The sequence below is a fragment of the Protopterus annectens genome, chromosome 2.part1, assembly GCF_019279795.1.
Source record: "Protopterus annectens isolate FY-2018-M chromosome 2.part1, PAN1.0, whole genome shotgun sequence".
Lineage (NCBI taxonomy): Eukaryota > Metazoa > Chordata > Ceratodontiformes > Protopteridae > Protopterus > Protopterus annectens.
In genome coordinates, this window is record NC_056729.1 from 1,445,596,571 (window position 1) to 1,445,619,812 (window position 23,242).

At 43.8% G+C, this 23,242-nt stretch overlaps 1 protein-coding gene across 4 annotated transcripts in view; it reads left to right on the forward strand.

Moving 5' to 3' along the window:
* Positions 1 to 23,242, forward strand: part of HTT (huntingtin) — a 4,811,037-nt gene that overhangs the window by 2,693,201 nt on the left and 2,094,594 nt on the right. For all 4 annotated transcript variants that reach the window (XM_044062924.1, XM_044062926.1, XM_044062925.1 and 1 more), the window contains one exon: positions 14,769 to 14,885. In XM_044062924.1, the coding sequence (XP_043918859.1) occupies positions 14,769 to 14,885 (117 nt within the window). The remainder of the gene's footprint in view (positions 1 to 14,768; positions 14,886 to 23,242) is intronic.

Consider the following 23,242-nt stretch of genomic DNA (forward strand, 5'->3'; position numbering starts at 1 on the left):
GCAGTCCAACATTCTAGCCACTGGAGACTCCATTGTGAGACACACTGATGTCCCTCTCACCAGGCTGCGTAAGGAGAAAGTAATGGTCAGTTGCTTATCAGGAGCTAGGATCCATCACATTACGCATGCACTCAGGTCATTGGATTACAGTTACCAATATGACTCAGTCGTAGTCCATGTGGGAGTAAATGACCTGAGACATACCTTCCTAGACTATATGAAGAGAGACATCATAGAGCTTTCAGAATATGTGTCTCAAGCTGGTATGAGCCTAGCATTGAGCAGCATTTTACCTTCTCCAACGTTGATGCCACAGTACCAACAAAAGATGATTGACTTTAATAATTGGTTTAGTTTCTGGTGTCATTCTATGGGGAGTGCAATATTTGTCAGCATGGAAGGAGATGATCAACAGACCATGCTGCTTTGGCAGGGATGTCTGCACCTGTCCCCTCTAAGCTTTCGAATATTAGCTAAAACATTGTCTTCCCCCATAGTGCCTTTTTTAGGCAATGCCAAACTGAAAGTACTTCTGACATAGGAAATCAAAACCAAGAAAATCTAAAGGTATTACTGCTCAATGCTAGGAGCCTAAAATAAAAAACTCCACTCCCTGGCAGCTCTCTTTACCCTGGACACTGCTGATGTCTGTGCAGTCTCAGAGACGTGGTTTAAAGCCATGGACAGCACACCAACAGTGCAGGGTTATAATGCCTTCAACACATTTAGACCAGCTACTTCACAGGCAGGGACTAAAGGTGGAGGTGTCTCTATTTACATCAAAAATAAATATACGTCAAGGCTCATCAAAGAGGTCAATGCACTTGAGCTGCTCCATGCTCAATTCACCATAGGTAAAATCCAGTACCACTTACTTGCAAGCTATAGGTCCCCCCTCTATGACCCAGGAAACCCATACCATGTATCTAAACTTATTAGAAACACTAACCATCCAACCCAATACCATATTCATGGGTGACTTTAATTACCTCACTGTTAACTGAGAATCCTGTACAACATCAAATGTACATGCACAGAGATTCCTGGATTTTGTAAACACAAACTCCCTGGACCAGATAGTTAATACACCAACTGGGGTGCAACCATACTGGATCTGCACATCCCCTACTGTAATGCCTTCCCTGGTAATGTCAGACCACAAAATGGTCTCCTTTGAAGTAAAAATAAAACCTGGACCCCCAGCTAAACTGGGATTATTCAGTAACTATTCTGAGGCTAACCTCCTAGTATTAAGTGAGAACCTGGCAAAATCTCAAGCCCCTATAAACCCCGAGAGCACTTCTGCCAATGCAGAACTGTTCACAAAAACCCTGTACAATCATGTTAATAGCTGTATAAAGATAGCTGTACCCACTAGGAAGAAGAACAGAACTAACTCAGAAAACATGCCACCCTGGTGGAATCACAGAATCAGTCAGATGTATAACAGGAGGAAGACAATCATGTCAGAGTTTAGGAGGTGCAGCACCCAACAGGATAAAAGCACTCTCATTAAACTAAACAAACAACTCAGAGGGCAAATAGTCTACCAAATTTTAGTTAAGTTTGGCCTCCCAAGCCAAGGACAACCACAAAGCATTCTTTAGCTGTGTCTGCAACCTCAAAGGCAATACACAGTTGTGTAGAGAGCTCATTGTTAATGGAGCCACCTGTACTGAGCCAGAAGATATAGCAAACCTCCTGGCTGATAAATTCAGCTCCAACCTTACTCCTCTCTCCCCCTCAACCTTCCCTCAGGAAATACCATCAAATATAACTCCACCTACTATCACTAGAGAACATGTTCTTAATGCTCTCTCTAAGACCAAGAACACTGCATCAGTGGGCCCAAGCAATATCCAAGGATACCTTCTAAATAGCATGAAACATGACCTATCAGAGCCTCTGGAATTACTATTTAACTGTAACCTCCAAACAGGCTTTGCTTGTCATGAATAGAGAAGGGCAACATTCATTCCTCTGCACAAAGGTGGCTCATCTACAGACCCTGGAAACTACAAACCCATGAGTCGTACTAGTCTTGTATATAAAGCCATGGAAAGAATTATCATGGAGATGATCAGTAGAGATATAGTAAACCTCCAGACACTGGACCCAAACCAATTTGGTTTCGTAAAGGGCAGATCATGCCTACTCAACCTGATGGACTTCTTTGAGAAGGTCATGAAAGCAGTGGATGAGGGCAAAATCTTTCACACTGCCTACCTTGACCTGGCCAAGCCATTTAACACAATATCCCACTCGGGCATTGTTGACAAACTCAAGAGGTTAGGTACAAACCCGTATGTCACCTGGTGGATAGCCAACTGGCTCACAGACAAGACCCAGGAAGTTAGAATTTGGGAGTCCACCTCTACAAATAGGCCATTCACAAGTGGGGTCCCTCAGGGATCAGTCCTTGGAGCTCTCCTTTTTGGCATTTACTTCTCAGAAGTCAAGGCCAATGTCATTGGTCTCTGCCTGACTAAATTTGCAGATTATTGCAAATTAGGAGCTGTCATTGAATCTCACACTGACACAAATGTTCTCCAGGAGGGACTGACACAGACAAACAACTGGTGTCAAGTGTCATGGACAAAAACTAAATGCCAAGAAATGCATAATAGTATCCTTTGGGAAGTCATCCATCCCTGGTAACTGTCATAGTGACAATACACCCCTTAGAGTTGACTCAGTAGTTGGGGACTTGGGGACACACACAGATAATAATCTAGCCTTTGATCATCATGTGTCTACAGTGGTGAGATTATTCTATGTTGCGCAACTTATATACAAAGGTATGGCATCTAAGTCCAAGAAAGTCATTTTCCACTGTATTTGGCATTCATCAGACCTATCACTGAGTACAGTGCCCCCTTTGGTATGTACCTAACTAGGCATATCCAACAACTGGAATGTCCCCAGAGATTCCTCACTAAAAGAATATAGGGCATAAGTAATATGTCCTCTGCAGACTGCCTCAAGGCCCTATCCCCTGTATTCTGTCTCCTATAGGCTTTTGAGGGGAGATCTATGCCTGGCATTCAGGGCATTGTTAGACCCCACTCTGATGGAACTCCTGCATATCCACAAAACAAACAGTACCAGAATTACCCATTCCAAACACATAAACCTTGCCTGTGGTACAAATAGGACCTGCTGGAGAGATGGGTATGTAACCCAGAAACTACCCTGTCTATGGAACAGGCTCCTCATCCATGTAAAGCAGAGTTCCTCCCTAAACCAATTCAAGTGCAACTTGGACAGTTGGTGAGAAACCAGAAATTCATCCCTGGTTTGATACCTGTGTCTCTGATGCACACAGATAACCTGGAAATGGTTCATCTCCCAGACCCATGTTTACACTTAAGGGTATCAGAACTCATCAGAGATTTGGGATGCATGTCTAGGCTTAAAAAGGCACTTGTGATTGTTAGCCTAGTAAACACCTATGAACCTATGATTGTTAGTGTTTCTTAGGGTAGGTTTGTGCTTAGACATATTTGAAAATTAAAATATTCAATTTGTTGACAGCTAGAATCTGTCCTTCTATACCAGTGGTGCACAACGTCCGGCCCTTGACGCAACACTATCCAGCCTCCCAGACAGTAACCAAAAATTTTTACAAAAGTGAAAAAATGCTGTGCTTTACTCCAGCCATGCAAACTTTCCAGCACATGCTTACTTACCTAATTGACTGCTGTTGCGCACACCTCTAATTTTAGCTTTGGAAGTATCTGTTTTTTGTTGTTTATAACTTGTAGTCTGTAAACAGTTGTAATTTTCTGCAAGAGTTTGTAATAAGTCATGGCTGCAAGCCAGAATAAAATTAACACAAAGTTGATGTAGAAAACAGACAATTTCATGACTGCTGTCTTAAGTAAAAATGCCAGTGACCTGTGCCTATTAAATTAGTAAGGACTTACTATGTTTTGAGGGGGCCCGCAGATGCATTAAGAATTCGTGTAGTGGCTCTCCCCACAAAAAGGTTGTGCACCACTGTTCTAGACTTATTTAGCAGAACTTTACTCTTTTAATGTGTGTGTTGATTTTTTTACTTTACCTGTTTGCAAAAACTATTGGTATGTTTGAGTACAGTCAGTTTTAGTGAAATGCTTGTATATGTTCCTGGGTTCTATTTGGTTTGGAGCCTAATTTTCTTTTTCAGGGATGTAAATCTGTTTTTTTTTTTTTTTATACATGTGCTGCATTGCTTATAATGCAATTCTTTTGAATTTATTAAATGTCTGCAGAAATGGATTTCAGTAATGATGTCAGATTTTTTTCATGGCCTTGAAAAATCAGTCTGTCATGCTTCCTTGCAGAAGTGTAGCTAGTGTGCAGCAAAGGGGGTAGCCAGCAGTGTGTTAGGGGGTGCAAGTGGGAGATGCAGATTGATTGATAGTGCAGTATCTGCATTCATTTCTGTATTAGTATTTCTGGATGCTGGTACAGAAATGTACTTGTGGCACAATAAGTTGAAGCAAGAAAAGCTACTTAATTCAAATATAGTAAGTGGCTTGCTGCAGTCTTTAAAAGCAGAAGGAGTTTTTTTTTTTTTTTGCTCTGCAACTTAAATTTGAGAAATTCAGGTAGGGAGGAATGGAACTGGTGCCATATTGAGAGAATGGATGTTTTTTTTTTACTCATTTAAGTTGTGGTTGAGGGGCACCAGATATTAGATGGGATGGCTAAGGCTCTGCTTTCCCCACACAAAATGAGGGGAAATGAAAGTAAAGGTAGCATTAATTTGATGAATTGAATTAAATTTAATATTTGAACTGCAGTGCTTTTATTTACAGAAGATAACATTTCAGAGGAAGCAGTTGTTTAATGGTATGGTGCCATGCAAGTCCAGCTTATTTTTCTTTCAACAAAATTACATTATGAGAAATTTGTATATTTCAGTAGTAGGGCACGCAGGAGATACTCATAGTAATTGTTTTCTATTGTAGGGTTTCCATGTTATTGACCCTGTCCTTCCTGCCCTCTAGAAAGTAGAAGCACACATTTAATTTTATTATTGGACCAGGTAAACCCCACTAGGCATAACCTTTTTTCATGGGAGAATACTGGATGATATATTCCTACTGATGAGGGGGAAATTTGAAAAAGACACCAGGGGAAATTACCTCTACTCTTTTTTTTGACAAGTACTGTGGGATCTTTTACATCCACCTGCACTCCACCAACTCAGTTTGATGGGACCTCAGTTTACAGCCCATGCAAAAAGTGGCACCTCACATGTGCAGCATCCCATGCTATTCAACCACTTCACACAAGAATTAGAGACTGAGCCAAAAACTAATGAGGGCAAAAGCTCAAAATCGGGGACAGATTTTAAATATTGGTCTTAAATATGTAAGAAGTTGCTGGAAAAAACGATTTTGAATTAGTATGCATTTTCTGAAGGATATCTGACTAATTATTTAATGACTGCAGTCCTCGGTGATGATTTCCTGAGAGCACCAGATTTTGAGAGCCGGAAATTAAATCCTTATTAAACCTTAGTGACATTTCCAGCTGTATGTGTAGGATCAGCCAAGTGGCACATAGGCCCCTAATATTGTTTACTTTTATTTACATTAATAACTGCACAAGTGCATTAAATAGAAGCTATTAAATGATTTCATGTTAGAGCTTATTTGAGGGGCAGCATAAGTGCACTTTTAATTTATTTCTTTTAAGTATTAATTTGTGTACTTGATTATACTTTTTGTCAGACTTATTCTTCTTCTTTAAGTATCTTAACAACCAAGCAGTAAACCATAAAAACATTTAAAAAAAATCATAAAATGCAAGCAGTGTTTATAAAAATCACTTATCTGTATGTGAAAGCTCATAGCGGGATAAACAAAATTGCTGATAAGACTTTGTGTGTAGCTTGAGTAGTTACTGAGATATAGTAAGTTGTTTACAAACCATTGTAAAAATTTGTTTCCTATATTTCAACATCCAGTTTAATTATTTATTTTATTTTATTTTACATTTGTTGGCCGGGATTGTCCGACTGAGTTGAAGAGCCCTTTTTCAACGGAGGCCCGGGAAGAAAAGCTCCAACATATTATACAATTTTCATTATAAATTAGCATTAAACAGCAATGTTACAGGATTATTACAAGGCATTAAGTAGCAATACAGTGTTATACAGTATCAGTAATATAACTATTTCAAGATGTATAAAAAGAAATATGTCCTTAAGATGAATATAGTTTTTGGGATAAGTGGTTACAAAAACCCAATTTTATCATAATGTAGTTGCATGAAAGCAAGACAATTACAATATAATGTTTCTCTGAGGCGATTTGCTTAATAGATTTTTAGAAGACAGTAGAAAGAGTAGTCAGTGAAGATTAGAGAGAGCTAGTGAGAAGTGTGTGTTAAGGGCAAAAAGTAGATTAAGGTATGAGAAGTAGGGGATGTTTAAGGAGGGAGAGTGCAGTGGCAGGACCAGTGACTTTTAAAGTGCTCTTTGGTGGCTGTCTGATTCTTAGAATCCAGTACATGCCGCCTTAAAGATAATTTGGTGATGTTCATCGTGTTTCACTGCTGCAGTCATTACACTTGGGTTATCCTGCTGTCAGGCAGTCCCGCAGTCGGCCAGAGTTCCAAAGTCTTGGTCCGGTGTCGGTTGCTGTCGCTTCTTCCCTGACGTCAGTGCGCCAGGGGTATATAAGATGCAGCCGATGCCATTTTCTTCAGTCTTTCTTGCCGCGCGGTGCCCAAAGCAAAAGCAGTTAGCAAGTGCCGGTCGGCCGACTCCTGAGGTTTTCAATTCGAACTTTCAGAACCGAAGTCTTCAATAAAGCTAAGTACCCCGTTGGGGAAACTTTTTCTTGCCTCAGACCGATGTCAGTAAAAGTTAATAATTGTATTTCTTGTGGGAAGCAAATACCTCATAAGGATTTTCATTCTTACTGTATTCCATGCCTAAGCCCAGACCATGACGTCACTAGTTGTCGGTTTTGTGCTAGATTTAACAAACGCACTATTAAACGTCGGTTTGATTTTGCTCGCCATTACTTTGGGCGAAGGTTTAATTATACCATGCCGTTGGAACAGCCGACGACCAGAATACACAAAAAACGCAAAGACAAGGATAAGGACAGGCATCCGAGGCCCAAAACTGATGATGAAGCCTCTTCTAGGCCAGTCACCGGTTCGCCGGTTCTCAGTGAGGTGCTTTCGCAGCCCCTGACACCCGCTACCTCAGAGCCACAGGCTGCCTCCGACTCCCATGTGGAGATGTCTAGGCCTCTGGATACTCAAGGTGTTGGGCATACGGAAACTAACCCTTCAGATGGGTCTGGAGCCGCTGAGCAGGCATCGGCTTCTGAGGGTGTTTTCAGACCTTCACAGATTACCATAAAATCTAAAGCCAAGTCTAAAACTCCATTAAAGACAAAGAAGCAAGTACAGCATTCACCTGGACAGGCCTCCATGCCTAAAAAACAGATGCTCAAAATGGGCAAAGACTTAATTACTCTGATTAGGGGTACCCATCCCCCTCCTGATAAATGGCCTAGGCAGGATACAGACTATGATTCCTCTGACCAGGTTTCCATTTACTCTGATTCCTCTTCAGACCAGGGATACTCTTTTTTTCCCCCCTGTGAGGACTCTGATGCTGAAGAATCAATTCCTTCAGCCTCTCCTCCAGAGGATTATTCTTTTGGGGAAACTTTACATACCATGAGGGAGCATTTCCATTGGGAGGGCCAGGATTACTCAGAATCCAAGAAAAGGCTCAGAGATTTTCTTTTATTACCTCAGCACAGACCCCTTGCTATTCCGCTAGTGTTAGATATTGTGGATGATGTGTTCACTGAATCCAGTTTAACCCCTGATTCTTTGCCCTCTGCTCCAGTCAAGCCAGACAGGTACTACAGAGTCCCTGACTCTCACAAATTTCTTTATAAAAACCCTGTTGCTGACCCAGAAACTATTTCCCAGGGTCCCAAAGGGGTAAAGGCTTCCACGGCTAAGAATCCAGTTCCCTCTGACAGGGATTCTAGAGCATTAGACAGATGGGGTAGAAAGTTTACACTTCTGCAACTTTAGCAGTGAGAGCTTTAAATTGCCAGTTTCACATGCTTAAATACCAACAATATTTAATGTCTCTGTTAAAGCAGAAAATGATTACAAGTTCAGAACAACTTGACTATAAGGAAATGCAGGAGTTATTGCATGCAGCTGAACAAGTGGGCAAACATACTCTGCAATATGGTTTTGATTCATTAGAGGCTTCTTGTAGAGCAGCAGTTACAGGATCTGTGATTCGAAGGCATGCTTGGGTAAAAGAACAAGGATAACCTGATCATGTTAAGGCTAAATTATTGATTGCTCCTTTACAGCAGGATATTTTATTTGTTGTTAAGGCAGAAGAGGTATTAAAGAAAATGGAGGATAAGGCAAAATCTATGCAAACGGTGAAGGATTTCTTACAGGTACAGCCACCTAGATTTAGCAGAAATTGGCCTTCAAAGAATTGGTCCTTTCCAGTGTCAGACAGACCACAAAGAGGCAGATACAGACGCCCAAGAGGCAGATCTCAGCCCCAAGGCTCTTATAGACCACAACAGCGGGGTGCTTCAACCCCAAAAGGAGGTGAAGACAAGTCACAACCTTACAGGAAACAGTCCCAATGACTTCCCCCTTCGAATGCCAAGCACTTACCTTTTGGCAGCTCCCTTAGGGGGAAAACTTGCACTTTTTTCTCAAAATTGGCATGTAATCACCCAAGACAAATGGGTTCTGAATATTGTGTCCCAAGATTACAGGTTCCACTTTCACACTCTACCAAGGCTAAAAGGAATGCCAGACCTGCCACAAAATCAATGGGCAGAGGCACAAAAACAAATTACAACCCTCATGGACATGAGAGCTATTCAAAAAGTGCCACAACAGGGACAAGGATTTTACTCAAGACTTTTTCTGGTACCCAGAAAGGACAAAGTCTGGAGACCCATACTAGACCTTTCTACTCTACTTACATGTATGTTCCGAAATTCAAAATGTTGATACTACAGCAGCTTCTTCCCATGCTGGGCAAGAAGGCTTGGCTTGTTACTTTGGACCTCAAAGAGGCATACCTGCATGTCCCTATCAGACAAAATTGCAGAAGATACCTCAGATTCATAGCTGGTTCAATGCATTACCAATTCTCTGCACTGCCCTTTGGCTTATCTACTGCGCCCAGAGTCTTCACAAAGTGCCTGGCAACAGTAATTACATTTTACAGACAAAAAGGAATCCAAATATATCCGTACCTGGACAACTGCCTTATTCAAGCATAGGGCAAGAACATTCTTCTAAAGCTTCTGGCATTTGTAAAAAGTTACTAATTTGCCTAGGGTACACAGTAAACGAAAATAAATCAAAACTAGTGCCCTCACAAGAAATAATATTCCTGCGTGCCAGCTTAAATACTACAGCCCAGATGGCTTATCTCACGCCAGACAAGCAAGGACAACTGACTCAGTACTTTCAATTGATGGCAACAAAGACCCAACTCCCTGCAAGAAAAATTCTGCAGGCCTTGGGATTCATGGCTTCCTGCATACTACTAATTCCATATGCCAGACTGCATATGAGGAAATTACAATGGTACCTAAAAAGTGTGTGGACTCAACACTGTCACAGTTTGGAAGCAGTAATTCCACTAATTCCCTGCCTACAACAGGAGTTTCGATGGTGGGCACAGGCATGTCACCTCAACAAGGGACAGCCTTTCACTCTACCCACAGCCAGGCAGTCAGATTATGCCTGGGGAGCACACATGGCAGGAAAATGTATTCAGGGCAAGTGGACCGCTGACCAAATGCATCTTCACATCAATCAAAAAGAGATATTGGCTGCACAAAATGCCCTGACAGCTTTCAAGGACCTTCTGCATCCAGGACAACTATTACTAAAGACAGACAACACCACAGTTATGTGGTACATAAACAAGCAAGGGGGCACTCATTCTTATCCCCTATGCAGACAAGTCTTGACCTTGTGGGACACAGCTCTAGCCTTTCAAATTCATCTACAAGCACAATTCCTGCCAGGAAAGAAAAACACTCTGGCAGACGACTTAAGCAAAAACATCATGGATCCTCACAAGTGGAAATTAAATCCACAAGTATTCAGCATGATAACGCAGAAACGGGGGTGCCCAGACATAGATCTCTTTGCCTCCCCAAAGAATTGCCAACTACAAAAATTCTGCACAAGGACTTATCACACACAAGCATGGAAGGTGGATGCTCTCTCGTTCAGCTAGAAAAGCCTAAAAGTTTATGCCTTCCCACCACTACCTCTCCTTTCAAAGGTACTCCTAAAAGTCAGACAAGAAAAACCACAGATGATCCTGATTGCCCCAGACTGGCCACGTCAGCACTGGTACCCAATCTTAAAGAACTTAGCTCAAGGCACACCATGGATTTTACCTCAAACTCCACACCTTCTGACTCAACAAAACAATCAGATCCTGCACAGTCAGCTCAAAACCTTAAACCTGGCTGCATGGCAGATTCATTAGTCAAGCAGACAACACCCCTCTCTAAAGCTGTTATGGATGTCATTTTGGAGGCCAGGAGGCCTAGCACCAGGAAATCTTATTCAGAAAAGTGGAAGAGATTCTGTGCCTAGAACCAGGCTCAAAGCTTTGACCCTCTTGTCCAAATTTTCCTCAGATATTACAATACTTAACTGAGATACTGGACAAAGGACTATCTTTTTCATCCATTAAGATTCACGCCTCTGCCATCTCGGCTCATTACAACACAGATCCTCCTATTTTCTCTCATCCATTGCTAAAACAGTACCTCAGAGGGGCTAAAAACATAAGACCGCCCCGGAGAGCACCAACACCAACTTGGGACCTCATTTTTGTCTTGGAAAAACTAACCTTACCTCCTTTTGAGCCAGCCAATTCAGCAGAATTAAAATATGTATCATGGAAAACTGCTCTGCTTCTGGCAATAACCTCAGCACGAAGAGTCTCAGAGTTACAGGCACTAATGGCAGTGGAGCCTTTCATAATTTTTCACCAAGACAGGGTTTCTTTATGAACAAACCCTTCATTTATGCCTAAGGTGGTATCCAGTGTGGCTCTTAACCAAACTATTCACTTGCCAACTTTTTATCTAAATCCCCAGAATAAAGGGGAGAGACTTCTGCATTCCTTGGACATACACAGGCAATTACGTTTCTACTTGGACAAAACAAAAGCTTTCAGAAAAACTGAGCAATTGTTTGTAGCATATGCTGCAGGATCACAGGGTAAGGCTATTTCAAAGCAGACCATTTCAAAGTGGATAGGACACTGTATCTGGTTCTGCTACACACAGCATGGGAAATCTGTACCTAGTAATATTAGGCCACATTCCACCAGGGCAACAGCCACTTCAACTGCCTACCTTAGAAGAGTACCTACCAAAGATATCTTGGAAGCTGCAACTTGGAGTTCAGTGCACACCTTTACCAAGCATTATCACTTGCCTCTTTATTCTAGATCCAGAGCTGGCTTTGCCACTGTAGTGCTGCAGGGCCTCTTAGCCACCCCAAATCCTCTATAGAGCCAGCCACCCTAACTCAGCTTTGGGATTCAACCCAAGTGTAATGACTGCAGCAGTGAAACACGATGAACATAATACAGTTTTGTACCTACCATAAATGTAAATGTTCGAGTGTCTTCACTGCTGCAGTCCTGGTTACCCACCCGCCATCCCCTCTTTTTTAGCTGGAACTAATCTATACCTTTCTACCCTATACTACCTATGTGGTGTATTTGCGGTAATTGAAGTTTTTCTTTTACCTTCTTGTATGTTTTATTAGAAATATGTATTATAGGTTCATAGGTTCATAGGTTTATACTAGGCTATCTGCCCTAAGGCATTTATAAGCCTAGCTCAAATTTTTGTGGCTTACGCCACCCCTTATATGAAAAAATACTGTGCCCATTAGTTTGTTGTGCCTCTGTCCAGCAGTGACACAGAGATGATTCCCGTAAACCCACGATCTCCCATCCACAGGTCTAGATTTCTCTTGAACAGAGTCAGCGAGGTGCTCTGCCTCACATGGACCGGGATTTTATTCCACAGCATAGGGAGTCTCTGAGTGATAAATCTATCCCTCCAGCACGTCCTATTTATATCCATGCTAAGGTTTAAGTCGCTTGCTCTAGTAGTTTTGGTGGATTTGGATTTTTTGAGGTGGAGCATGTCCATTAATTCCGGGTTGGACATGGCCTTGTATGTCAGGCACATGTCACCTCTGAGCAGACGGTATGCGACTGAGTAGAGCTGGAGTTTCTTCAATCTGGCAGCATATGACAGATTTTGGAGTCCCTTTATCCTTTTGGTGAGGAACTTTTGGGGTCTCTCCAATTGCTGCAGATGTCTGGTGAGATGCATCCCGAATGGGGCATTGTACTCGATCATTGGTCTGATAAGTGAAGAGTACAGGGGAACAATAACCTCACTAGATCTGGATGTGAATCCCTTCATGATCAGGTGGGCAATGTAGAAGGTCTTTCTAACCACTTTAGCAATGTGAGTGTCAAAAGAAAGGCCACTGTCAACCTGGGTCCCCAGGTCCCTGATAATCTCTTCTGTGCTTAGTGGATTGCCACCTATATGGTAGCTTAGGGTTACCTTGTTTTTCCCGAAGGGTATGACTATACATTTTTGGCTTAACTTCAGGCCATGGCTCTGGCACCAGCTATCTGTTTCCGTGAGTCCCTTCTGAAGGATATCCGTGTCGATGCACTTTCCACTATGGCCCAGTTTGCAGTCGCCTGCAAACTTTGTCAGCCAAAGTCCTCCTATGTTGGCCTGTACTTCTGAGAAGTAGATGCCAAACAATAGGGGCCAAGGACCGACTGTGGGACACCACTTGTGACCGGCTTGGAGTCTGACACAGCGCCAGCAACTCTAACCCTGTGGGTTCTGTCCTTAAGCCAGTTTGCAACCCATCTTGTGACATATGGGTTTACATTTAAGCTGGTAAGTTTTTCTACAATACCCGAGTGGGGTATTGTGTCGAAAGCCTTTGCAAGGTCAAGGTAGGCTGTATGGACTGCCTTTCCTCATCAATGGCCTTGGTGACTGTTTCAAGAAGTCGACCAAGTTCAAAAGGCATGATCTTCCCTTGACAAAGCCAAACTGGGTCGGGTCCAATGTCTGCAAGTCCCCTATATCTTTGTTTATGAGCTCCATTATGATCCTCTCCATAGCTTTGCAGACTAGACTTTTAAGCTTATGGGGCGTAATTACCAGGGTCCGTGAGGCGCCTTTGTGGAGTGGGACAACAGTTGCCGACGCCACTCCTTGGGCACGTATCCTGTGGTAAGGCTGAGATTAAACAGCTGCCTTATGTGCGGGTTTAATTCCTCATTTAGCTCATGTAGCACACAGCCGGGGACACCATCCGTCCCATTGATGCTGTGTTTTTAGCTTTAGAGAGAGCAGCTTTCACTCGCATTTGAGATGTCCGGGAGGCTACACTCGGCTGGGATAGTTATCTCCTTTAGGGGAGAGGGGTGAAGTTTGCACTGAACCCGCCTGCCAGTATGTTGGCAATGTCTGTGGGTTCAGTGATTTTTGTATCATTTTGGACTAATTCTGAGCATATCTGGGAGTTTCCACCCAGGTTCCTAACATTGCTGAAAAAGGCCTTATGATTGTCCTTTGAATCCATGGCAATTTTTCTCTCAAAATTGGCCTTAGTTGATTTTATGAGTGCTCGATTTTTTACTAATAATGATCAGGGTGACTTCCTTTATGGATTTTGTTCTATCATGTAATAGCTTTCTCCTCTTATTGTAAAGTTTGTTAATGGCTGGGGTCCACCAGACTGGACGCTTGCCCTTTGTGGAAAGAGTCTTGGTTTTATTTGGGATTGCCTGATCCATGCAGTCCTGGAGGTGTTCATAGAAGGCATTTGTAAGGGCTTCCGCAGCTTGGGTTGTGGTTTCCACTGGCTCCTTGAAGGATACCACACCAGTCTTGAGTAGTGTGAAGTTTGCTTTAGAGAAGTTCTTCACTATGGTCTTTGTTTGGGTGGGGGGATGTGGATTTCCAGTGAGATTAGTTTATGATCAGATCTCACCAATGAGGGATATACTTCCGGTGTGGAGCATTTTGTCCCCTTGTTTGTGACAATGAGATCTAGTATATTTTCTCCTCTCGTGGGAACAGTGACTAGCTGTTCCATGGCATTTGAATTTATGAACTCCAGGAACCATTGGGCTAGAAAGTTAGGGCTTGAGTAATGTTCCCAGTCTATATTCGGGTAGTTGAAGTCACCCAATATGATGGTGTTTGGCTACATTGGATTTTGGATACATTGCCTACCTTTTTGGAGACACCTGACATCTGGGGCAAGAAAAACTGAATAAAATGGCGTCGGCTGCATCTTATGTACCCCTGGCGCACTGACGTCAGGGAAGAAACGACAGCAACCGACGCCAGACCAAGACTTTGGAACTCTGGCCGATCATGGACCGCCTGATGGCAGGATAACCCAAGTGTAATGACTGCAGCAGTGAAGACACTCAAACATCTACATTTATGGTAGGTACGAAACTGTACTTTCAGCAATTTGCCATTTATTTTTTTATTTAACATGGTTCTAGAGATGTAAATGTTTATCTTCTGCATTTATAACTTGATTTTGTCAAATAGTTGAGAATATAAGTTAACATGCAACCTACCAAAGATGTTTTGCAGGCAGTGAGCTTTAATTGAAAAGTTTAGTAGTTTCTGTTTTTCTTTTGCCAGGTGCTTGAAATGTTCATCTTGGTTTTGCAGCAGTGTCATAAAGAGAATGAAGACAAATGGAAAAGGTTATCCCGTCAAATAGCAGATATAATTCTTCCAATGTTAGCCAAGCAGCAGGTAAACTACCAGAAATATTTAAATTGTCAGCCTTTCTTCTAAATTATATAAAAACTGGTTTAGAAATTCGTTGTGAAGCAGTAGTGATGCATTTTTTTCTGACAGAATGTTTGCAGGTTTCAGGCTTGCAGGTTGACTGTATCCCTTTCAGTCGTCTTTGCCAAATTTCATATGCCTTTCCATTTCTTAGTGTTCTCTCAGATTGTTATCCTTACACAAATACACAGGATAGAACTGGTAGATGAAAGACTACCTTCTTCACCATTGTACTCTGATTCGATTCAGTACCTCCAAGAATGATGTCTTAGATCATTACAAAAAATTATTCTTTAGTGTCTAATGATAGCTTTGTCATATGTAAGAATTTGATGGCATTGGAAATCCTGGTTACTAACTGGCATTTTGAGCTAATTGCATAGTTTTCATATTTCATCATTGCCCTCTTGTTAACAGACACTAGTTGCTATTTTTAAGTTGGAAAACTTTTTTTTTTTCTCAGTTTAGGGCTCCCATAAATAAACACTGGCTGTGTGACACAAAAGCAGATACATGTCTTTATGCTCCAGGTTAGAATTCAAAAAGCTGCACATTTTAAAAGTTTTGTGTTTTTAACAAGTGATGTTAAGTTGTCAATCTCGCCTTCATTCTTGCTGGATGATCGGCTCCGACTCGGCACTTGCTTTAACTCGAGAACTCCTTTTACCAGCTCGAGGCAACCCTATATCCCATGATGCAAGGCGGAACTACCCCAGATCTCGTTTGCCGCTTATCGAAAGAGGTCTCCTTTGCCAGCTGAGGTAAGTTTTTCTTTGTGAAATAAGAAAAAGAGTAGTTAGGGGTTTATTTTTCCCTTTTAGTGTCAGTTTAGTCTGTAGTTAGTTACAGCCCACCCTATTCCCTTGTTTTCAAACTTTTTATAATCTTTATCTAAAGTTTTTTAGTCAGGCCTAATTCCCCATTGGTTATTCCCTTCCTGTGTGTTTGTGTAAGGGATTAATTTGTGTGTTTGTTGGGATTGTTTGTGTTTCCATCCTCCTAGGATGTCAAAAGAAGGCAAGGTCTCAGGCTTCAAGAAGTGTGACCAGTGCTGTCAGAAAATGTCTCTGACAGACGGTCACACTTCTTGTGTTTATTGCCTGGGGTTTGCACCTGCAGGACTCCTGTGCTTTGTGTCATGCTTTTAGCCAGAGAGTCCTGCAGGAAAGGAGGAATAAGCTCATCCTCCGAGGCTTACTTAAGCCAGAAGGTTCTCCTCCTAAATTAGGGTCAGGAAAACCTCCTAAACCACCAAGGCTCAGGCTACAGTGTCCAAGCCTCCTCCGGTGGCTTCGCCCGCTGAGCCGACATCGGCCGGCTGGAGCCGATACATCTTCTGTTCAAGTAGTGGGTTCGCCGACCGGCTCCGATACCCTGACTACTGTGGCCTTGTCGCCGCTGGAGCCGACACTTTATTCAGCATCGAGCCGAGATATCCTCGGCTCCATCTGGAGTTCAAGGGACTTCGGCCCGATGGCTTCGACAGAAGAGATCTCGGTCCCCTTCTATACTGAGTATCCACTCGGCCCGGGTGGTCTCTTTGTTGGAGCGGAGCCATCGAGCCGATCTTCGAGATCTTCCAGGCTGTCTGACCACGATTTAGAGAGGGTGGTAAGCAGGCTGTTGAAGTCTCAGGCACTGGCCCAAATGCTCCATAGCCCGTCTCAACAGACTTCGCTATAGCCCCAATCCTTGAACTTTCTCCTCCGACTCCACACCGGAGTTCGGAGCCGGAGCTTCGGGACAGCGACTGTTTCGATGCCGGAGCCGATACATCCTTCGCCCGCTGCCCTCAGCTCCGATCTCTTCCTTGAGACCTTCCTTGAGGGATCTGGTCGCCGGGTTTCCACTGTCGGCTCCGAGGGGCTAGTGGCATCGGACCCTTGTCCGACCCCGCCTCCCTCTCGGGCTTCGCTTTGGTAAGCTCGGCGCCGACATCGGCCTCGAGCCTTCTCTCTCTTTGGAGCCGGCCATTCCTGTTTCTTCGAGCGGTGTGTTCCGGCCTCCCGGGAGAGGAGCCTTTGAGGTGATGAGGAGTGTCCTGGCCTCTGAGCCTGGTCAACGGTCCATCCCTCTAGCTCCTCCCTCTACAGTGCCTGCAGATGCCTCTTGCCAACCTCTTGCTCACAGGCCCAGGGATCCATCGCCCCAGGTTTCCCACTGGGAATTTCCTCCTCTTCCGAGGTTTCTCCTGATCCTGCAGGGGAACCCTCGGAAGAGGACGTAAGAGGAAACACACAGACTCCCCTGAGTCTACCACATCTGATACTGACTTAGATGAGTCGGAGGGTTCCCCACGGTCCTCTGAGGATGTCTCCTTTTCAGACATCCTTGAGCTCCTCAAACAGAGGGGAATTGGCCTCCATTGACCCCTCCGAGGATGAGTCGGTATACCTGGAGGCTTTTGGATCCCGACCCTCCACCTCCTGGGTGTCTCCGCCTTTCACCCACTTATGCAGGTAGTGGCTCGAAGGCGTATGCTCCAGATTCTGTGGAACCTGTCCCCAGAAGACCATCCAAATTCATTACGGCCCCTTCGGATAAACAGTTCCTTTCCAAAGGTGTCTCTGTGGATGCTATGGTGGTGGCGGTGGCCACTAAGAAGGAACTGGCGGATCCTTCAGTACCTGTCCATCCTCCTAACAAGGATTCTAGGACCATGGACAGGTATGGAAAGCGGATGTTTTCTTCAGCGACCTTTGCTATGCTCGCTGAATTATCTTTGTCACTTCACCAGGCTTCAACGAGACATTCTCAAAGAACTGGGTGAAGTAGTCCAGGATCCTTCTGCTGCTGGGGCTCAGGAAAAGATTGCCTCACAGCTTGCTATCCTGAATTCCATATCTAACTCCTCCATGCGGCTCATATCTTATGCGGCCGATGGAGCGAGCAGGGCCGCAGGCACAGGAGTTGCTCTTAGACGCCAAGCCTGGATGCGGCTGTGTAATTTTGCGGACTTTAAGGCCCTTCACTAATACCCCTTTGATGGTTCAGCTTTGTTCGGACCTCAGGTGAAGGATACCTTGACCAGGTGTGAGCAGGACGGTAAAACTCTTTCTGCCGTTGGAGTCCAGTTTTCCACTCCTTCTAGACCATATCCCAAGGGTCAGAAGGGGGAAGATGTGGTTCAAAAGCCCAAGAAGCTACACCGACGACGTGGTCAGTTTACCCCAGAGGCAGAGGGGTAACAATAATAGACGCCCCTAGAGGCAGGGGGTCCTCAGAACCAGGGCAACAGGGAGTCTCTTCCTGAGAAGCCCTTGCAGCATCCCTGAGGGGTGGCCCGGCTGTCCACCCTTGGAGGCAGTCGGGGGAAGGATTTCGCTGTACCCAGTAGCCTGGCAATCCCTATCTCAAGAGAGTTGGGTACAGTCGATCATATCCGAGAGTTACAAAATCCCCTTCGAAGGTTTCCCGCACTCTACAATCCCTTCCAGACATCTCACCCGGTCAAAGGGATTTGGCAGAACAGGAGGTTTCAAAGCTCCTAGAAAAAGAGCCCCAGACGGTGCCAGCAGACCAGGTAGGATCCGGCGCCTACTCCAGATTCTTTTTGGTCCCCAAAAGGACGGGAGATTGGAGACCAATATTAGACCTGAGCAATCTAAACAGATTTGTCAAGAAGGCAAGATTCCGGATGGTCACGCTTCAGTCCATTCTGCCCTTTCTGGGCAAGGACAACTGGATGTGCTCTATAGACCTTCAGGATGCGTACTATCACATAAAGATTCACAGACGCCCAGAAGGTTTCTCCGCTTCGGCTAGGGACCAGTCATTACCAATTCAGAGCACTGCCCTTTGGCTTCACTTCAGCCCCAGAGTGTTCACCAAATGCATGGCAGTGGCACCAGCCCATCTGAGACGCCAGGGATTCCAGGTGTTTCGCTACTTGGACGACTGGCTCCCCTCCGCCACCACCAAGTGTCAGCTTCTTCAGTCCAGAGACTACACTCTACAGCTTTGCAGGAGTTTGGGAATTTCAGTAAATTTGAAAAATCTTCTCTGCTGCCTTGCCAATCTATCACCTTTATAGGCAGAATTAAACACCATCAAAATGATAGCCAGACTAACGGAGCAAAGGATTCTGGACATCCAAAATTAGTTCGCTTCTATTGCAAAGCAACAAGATCAAAGCCAGATTTATACTGAAGGTTCTAGGTCTTATGGCGTGCCATTGTGCTTCTACCACTGGCTCGCTTCCACATGCGTCTTCTGCAGTGGATGCTATTCACGCAGTGGTCGTACCACAGTCTCCGATGAGGCACGAAATCTTGGTCACACAGTCGCAGAGCTCATCTGAACTGGTGGATATCTTTCCCTCTTCTTCATCAGGGCCGACCCTTTATTCCCCTCCTCCAGTTGCCACAGTCACTACGGATGCCTCTCTGATCGGGTGGGGGCATTATCAGGGCAGGATGGTCCACGGACGCGGCAACCCATAGAATACCATCTGCACATAAATGTCCTGGAGATGAGAGCAGTGCTTTTAACGCTGCAAGCCCTCACGACTTTCTTCCCACGGGACTATTGTAGTACAAACGGACAACATGTCCGTGGTCTGGTACATCAACAAACAGGGCGGAACCAGGTCCTATCCGTTATGTCGAGAAGCTCTCAGACTTTGGCGATGGGCGATCTCTTCTCAGCGGTTTCTGATAGCAACGCACATCCCCGCAGGTCCAACCTATTGGCGGACAGGCTGAGCAGATCTATTCTGATGCCTCACGAGTGGTCTCTCAATCAATCTGTAGTGGATCAGATTTTTCTGAAGTGGGGCACTCCTTGTTGCGATCTTTCGCCACCCTCAAAACAACAAGTGCCCAGACTATTTCACTCTATTTCCCCTTCCAGGTCAACCCCTGAGAGACTCTCTAACCCAGGATTGGCCTCGGGGACTTCTTTATGCTTTTCCTCCCTTTCCCTTGATACCACAAGTCATTCAGAAAGCCACCGTTGTGAGAGCCAAATTGATCCTCATTGCTCCATATTGGCCTTGACAAATTTGGTTTCTGTCTCTGCATCGTCACCTTCTGGTGCAGCCCTGGCATCTGGACCCAGTTCCGGATCTTTTGATCCACCAGTCGGGTCAGCAGCACACGGCCATTGATTCTCTCAACCTCACTGCTTGGTTGCTCCACTTCCTTCCCTAGCCAGGCTACCAATGATTTCTGACTCAGTCAGAGACATTTTAGTGTTTTCTTTGAAGTCGTCCACTAGGACTATTTATGCTAGCAAGTGGCGACGTTTTTCGATTTGGGCAAACTCCAGAAATATTGATCCTTTTACTGCTCCCATACATTCTGTTTTAGATTTCCTGGCGGAGGTTTTTCATTCAGGATCCTCGTCATCTACAGTTAAGGTACAACTGGCTGCTATTTCCAAGTATCATGTTGGCTTGCATGACAATAACATTATGTCTCATGGATTATGCAAGGCCTTTTTGAGAGGAGTTTTCTCCTAAAACCACCTATAAAGCATCCTCCTCCGCAATGGGATCTAAACTTAATGTTGGCATCCTTGATACTACCTCCCTTGAACCGCCTGCCTCATGTTCTTTGAAGTTATTGACGTGGAAAACTATATTTTTACTGGCTGTCACTTCATGTAGAAGGGTTTCCGAGATTCAAGCTCTCTGCATTCGCTCACCTTATTTGGTTTTTCATAAGGACAGGGTATCGTTAAGAACTAACCCTTCCTTTCTCCCCAAGGTTGTATCTCAAGCCAATATTAACCAATCTATAGATCTACCAGTCTTTTTCCCTAACTATTCCGACAGAGCTGAACAGAAACTGCATTTTTTGGATGTCCATCGTCAGCTCAGGTACTACTTGCATAGAACTAAACAAATTAGAAAATCGGACCAATTGTTTGTTTCCTATGCAGAAAACAGGATAGGTCTTCCAGTTTCTAAAGTGACCTTATCCAGATGGTTGACTTCCACCATTTCCTATGTGTACTCTCTCAGAGGCAAACAACTATCTTCTAAGCCAAAAGCACACTCGACCAGGAGTCTATCCACTTCTGCAGCTTTTCATGATAGGCTACCCATTGATAACATTTGTGCAGCGGCTACTTGGGCCACGCCTCATACCTTTGTCTCTCATTACAAGTTGGATTTGGCCTCCAGAGATAGGGCCAGTTTTGGTTCCACAGTTCTCAAGAGTCTGTTCCATTGAGCCACCCGGGATACAGGTGCTAGGGACGTGGTCCCATCCAGCAAGAATGAAGGCAAGATTGACAACTTAACATTTAGAAGTTATGTACCTACCATAACGTTCCATGTTAGTTGTCTTCTCGCCTTCTTTCTTGGCCCCTCCCTCCTTCCCCTGGCCTGGACAGATCTTGGAGAGTTCCTATTAGATTGTTTCCTCCGCACGCGTTGTTATGAGGATTTCTTTTAGGAACCATTGTTCCTAATTCTGTTAGGATAGTCTTTAGCAGGGTAAGTTAGCTGCCAAACGAGATCTGAGGTAGTTCCGCCTTGCATCATGGGATATAGGGTTGCCTCGAGCTGGTAAAAGGAGTTCTCGAGCTAAAGCAAGTGCCGAGTCGGAGCCGAGGATCGGCTCCGAACCCATCCAGAAAGAAAGAAGGCGAGAGAAGACAACTAACATGGAACTTTATGGTAGGTACATAACTTCTAATTACCATTCAACATGTATTTTCATCTGCTCTCATCACTCAGTGACACACAGCCATCTCAGCTGTCACTTAGCAGTAATAGCAACTAAAACTGAAAAAATTATGAGAGAATGCTAGTTCACTGTTTGAACTGATGTCACTCATTAATATCTGTTGACTGACATATTCTACTCCAGAATACTACAAATAATTGACTTGCTGTTTCTGCATATAAAAAACAATACACGGGTGCTAACTGTGAAGTCCACCTGGTTGCTGAGCTAGCCTTCTGACCAAACCTTCCTTGCTCATGCCTTAGGTTTTCTTTCATTGGTCACTGCCATCTCTAATACTACATTTTGACATAATCTGTACCACTGCCTCTCAGTGGCGGCTGGTGACTTCAAATCAAAGAGGGGCTGCAGGAGACACCTCAAAGGTGGGGGGGTCAATGGGAAGGGGTGTGACCAACTAGAAATGGGGAGGAGCTATGCTCAAAACCACAAAAACTGTAACTTTGATTAAATACGCTGCCCTGAGTGCCAAACCATCATTATGAGAGTCCAATCAAGACAAAATGAAGTGTAGAAGAAAAAAAAATATTTCAATGCATTGGCTGCATGACAGCTTACTTAATATCTAAATGGAAACAAAAAGGTTGTGAGGCATGAAAAAATAAATTACTTTTTAAATACATTACTGGAATGCCAGTCAAAATCAAGTATAAGAAAAACAAGCAGCACTCAATTCAAACTGCTTCTCCTTGCACTGCAGTTCTAATTATAATTTATATTCAGCTTTATTAAAGTACCAAGTAACAAGCTGAAAGTAGCAATCTCTGTGATACCCCCACTTGTAAAAATGTTTCTTATCCAAAAAAGACCTGCTGCCTGACAACTATCTATTTGTTTCATGGGGAAAACATGATCAAATTAAAAAATGAAAAGCAAACAAGAAAAGCTCAAGATACATTGCTTAAAGGATTACTGCACAGGTTATGGGCCACACATGCTAGATTGGCATTCTGTTTAGTTTACAGGTAAAGCCTGCAAAGATGACTGCAAGTCTCCAACAAATGTAATGAGCTTCTTAAAATAATGTAATTTTGCCCTTTATTACAAATGTTGTCATATGCATTTCAATACCCAAGGCTTATACGTTATCTAGTTATGTAAGTATTCTCTGCATGGCAACAACAGAAAGGCTTTCAATGTTGGCAGTTCTTTAACAGTATGCTTATCAAAGCTTACTTGCATCTAACAATCTCAGACAAGCTTACCTGATGGTCATTAAAACATTGCTACTGAAACACAGAGCAACAGGCACTTTCTGAATAATAATAAGCATAAATCAACAGTATAAAAATATGACAGAAACCAGAACATTCTGCAAAATCAAGGACAGATGAAAAGCCACTGTAGTACTTGTGTCTACCTTCAATGGGGGGATACTCTGCACATTTACACTGCATAACTGCTCCTCTCCTTGCTTGGACACATCCAGAGTCACTACATGGGGGAGTGGGGTGCAACAAGTATGTCACAATTTGAAATGTCTCTGGCTGACTGTGATGGCCCTGACACATTTGTCATACCTCTCAACCTCAGAGCAAGAAATGTGGAAAAAGCCATACATAGAAGTGGGACAGATGCCCAAAAATAAGGACAATTTTTAAATATTGCTCTTATACACTTAGAAAG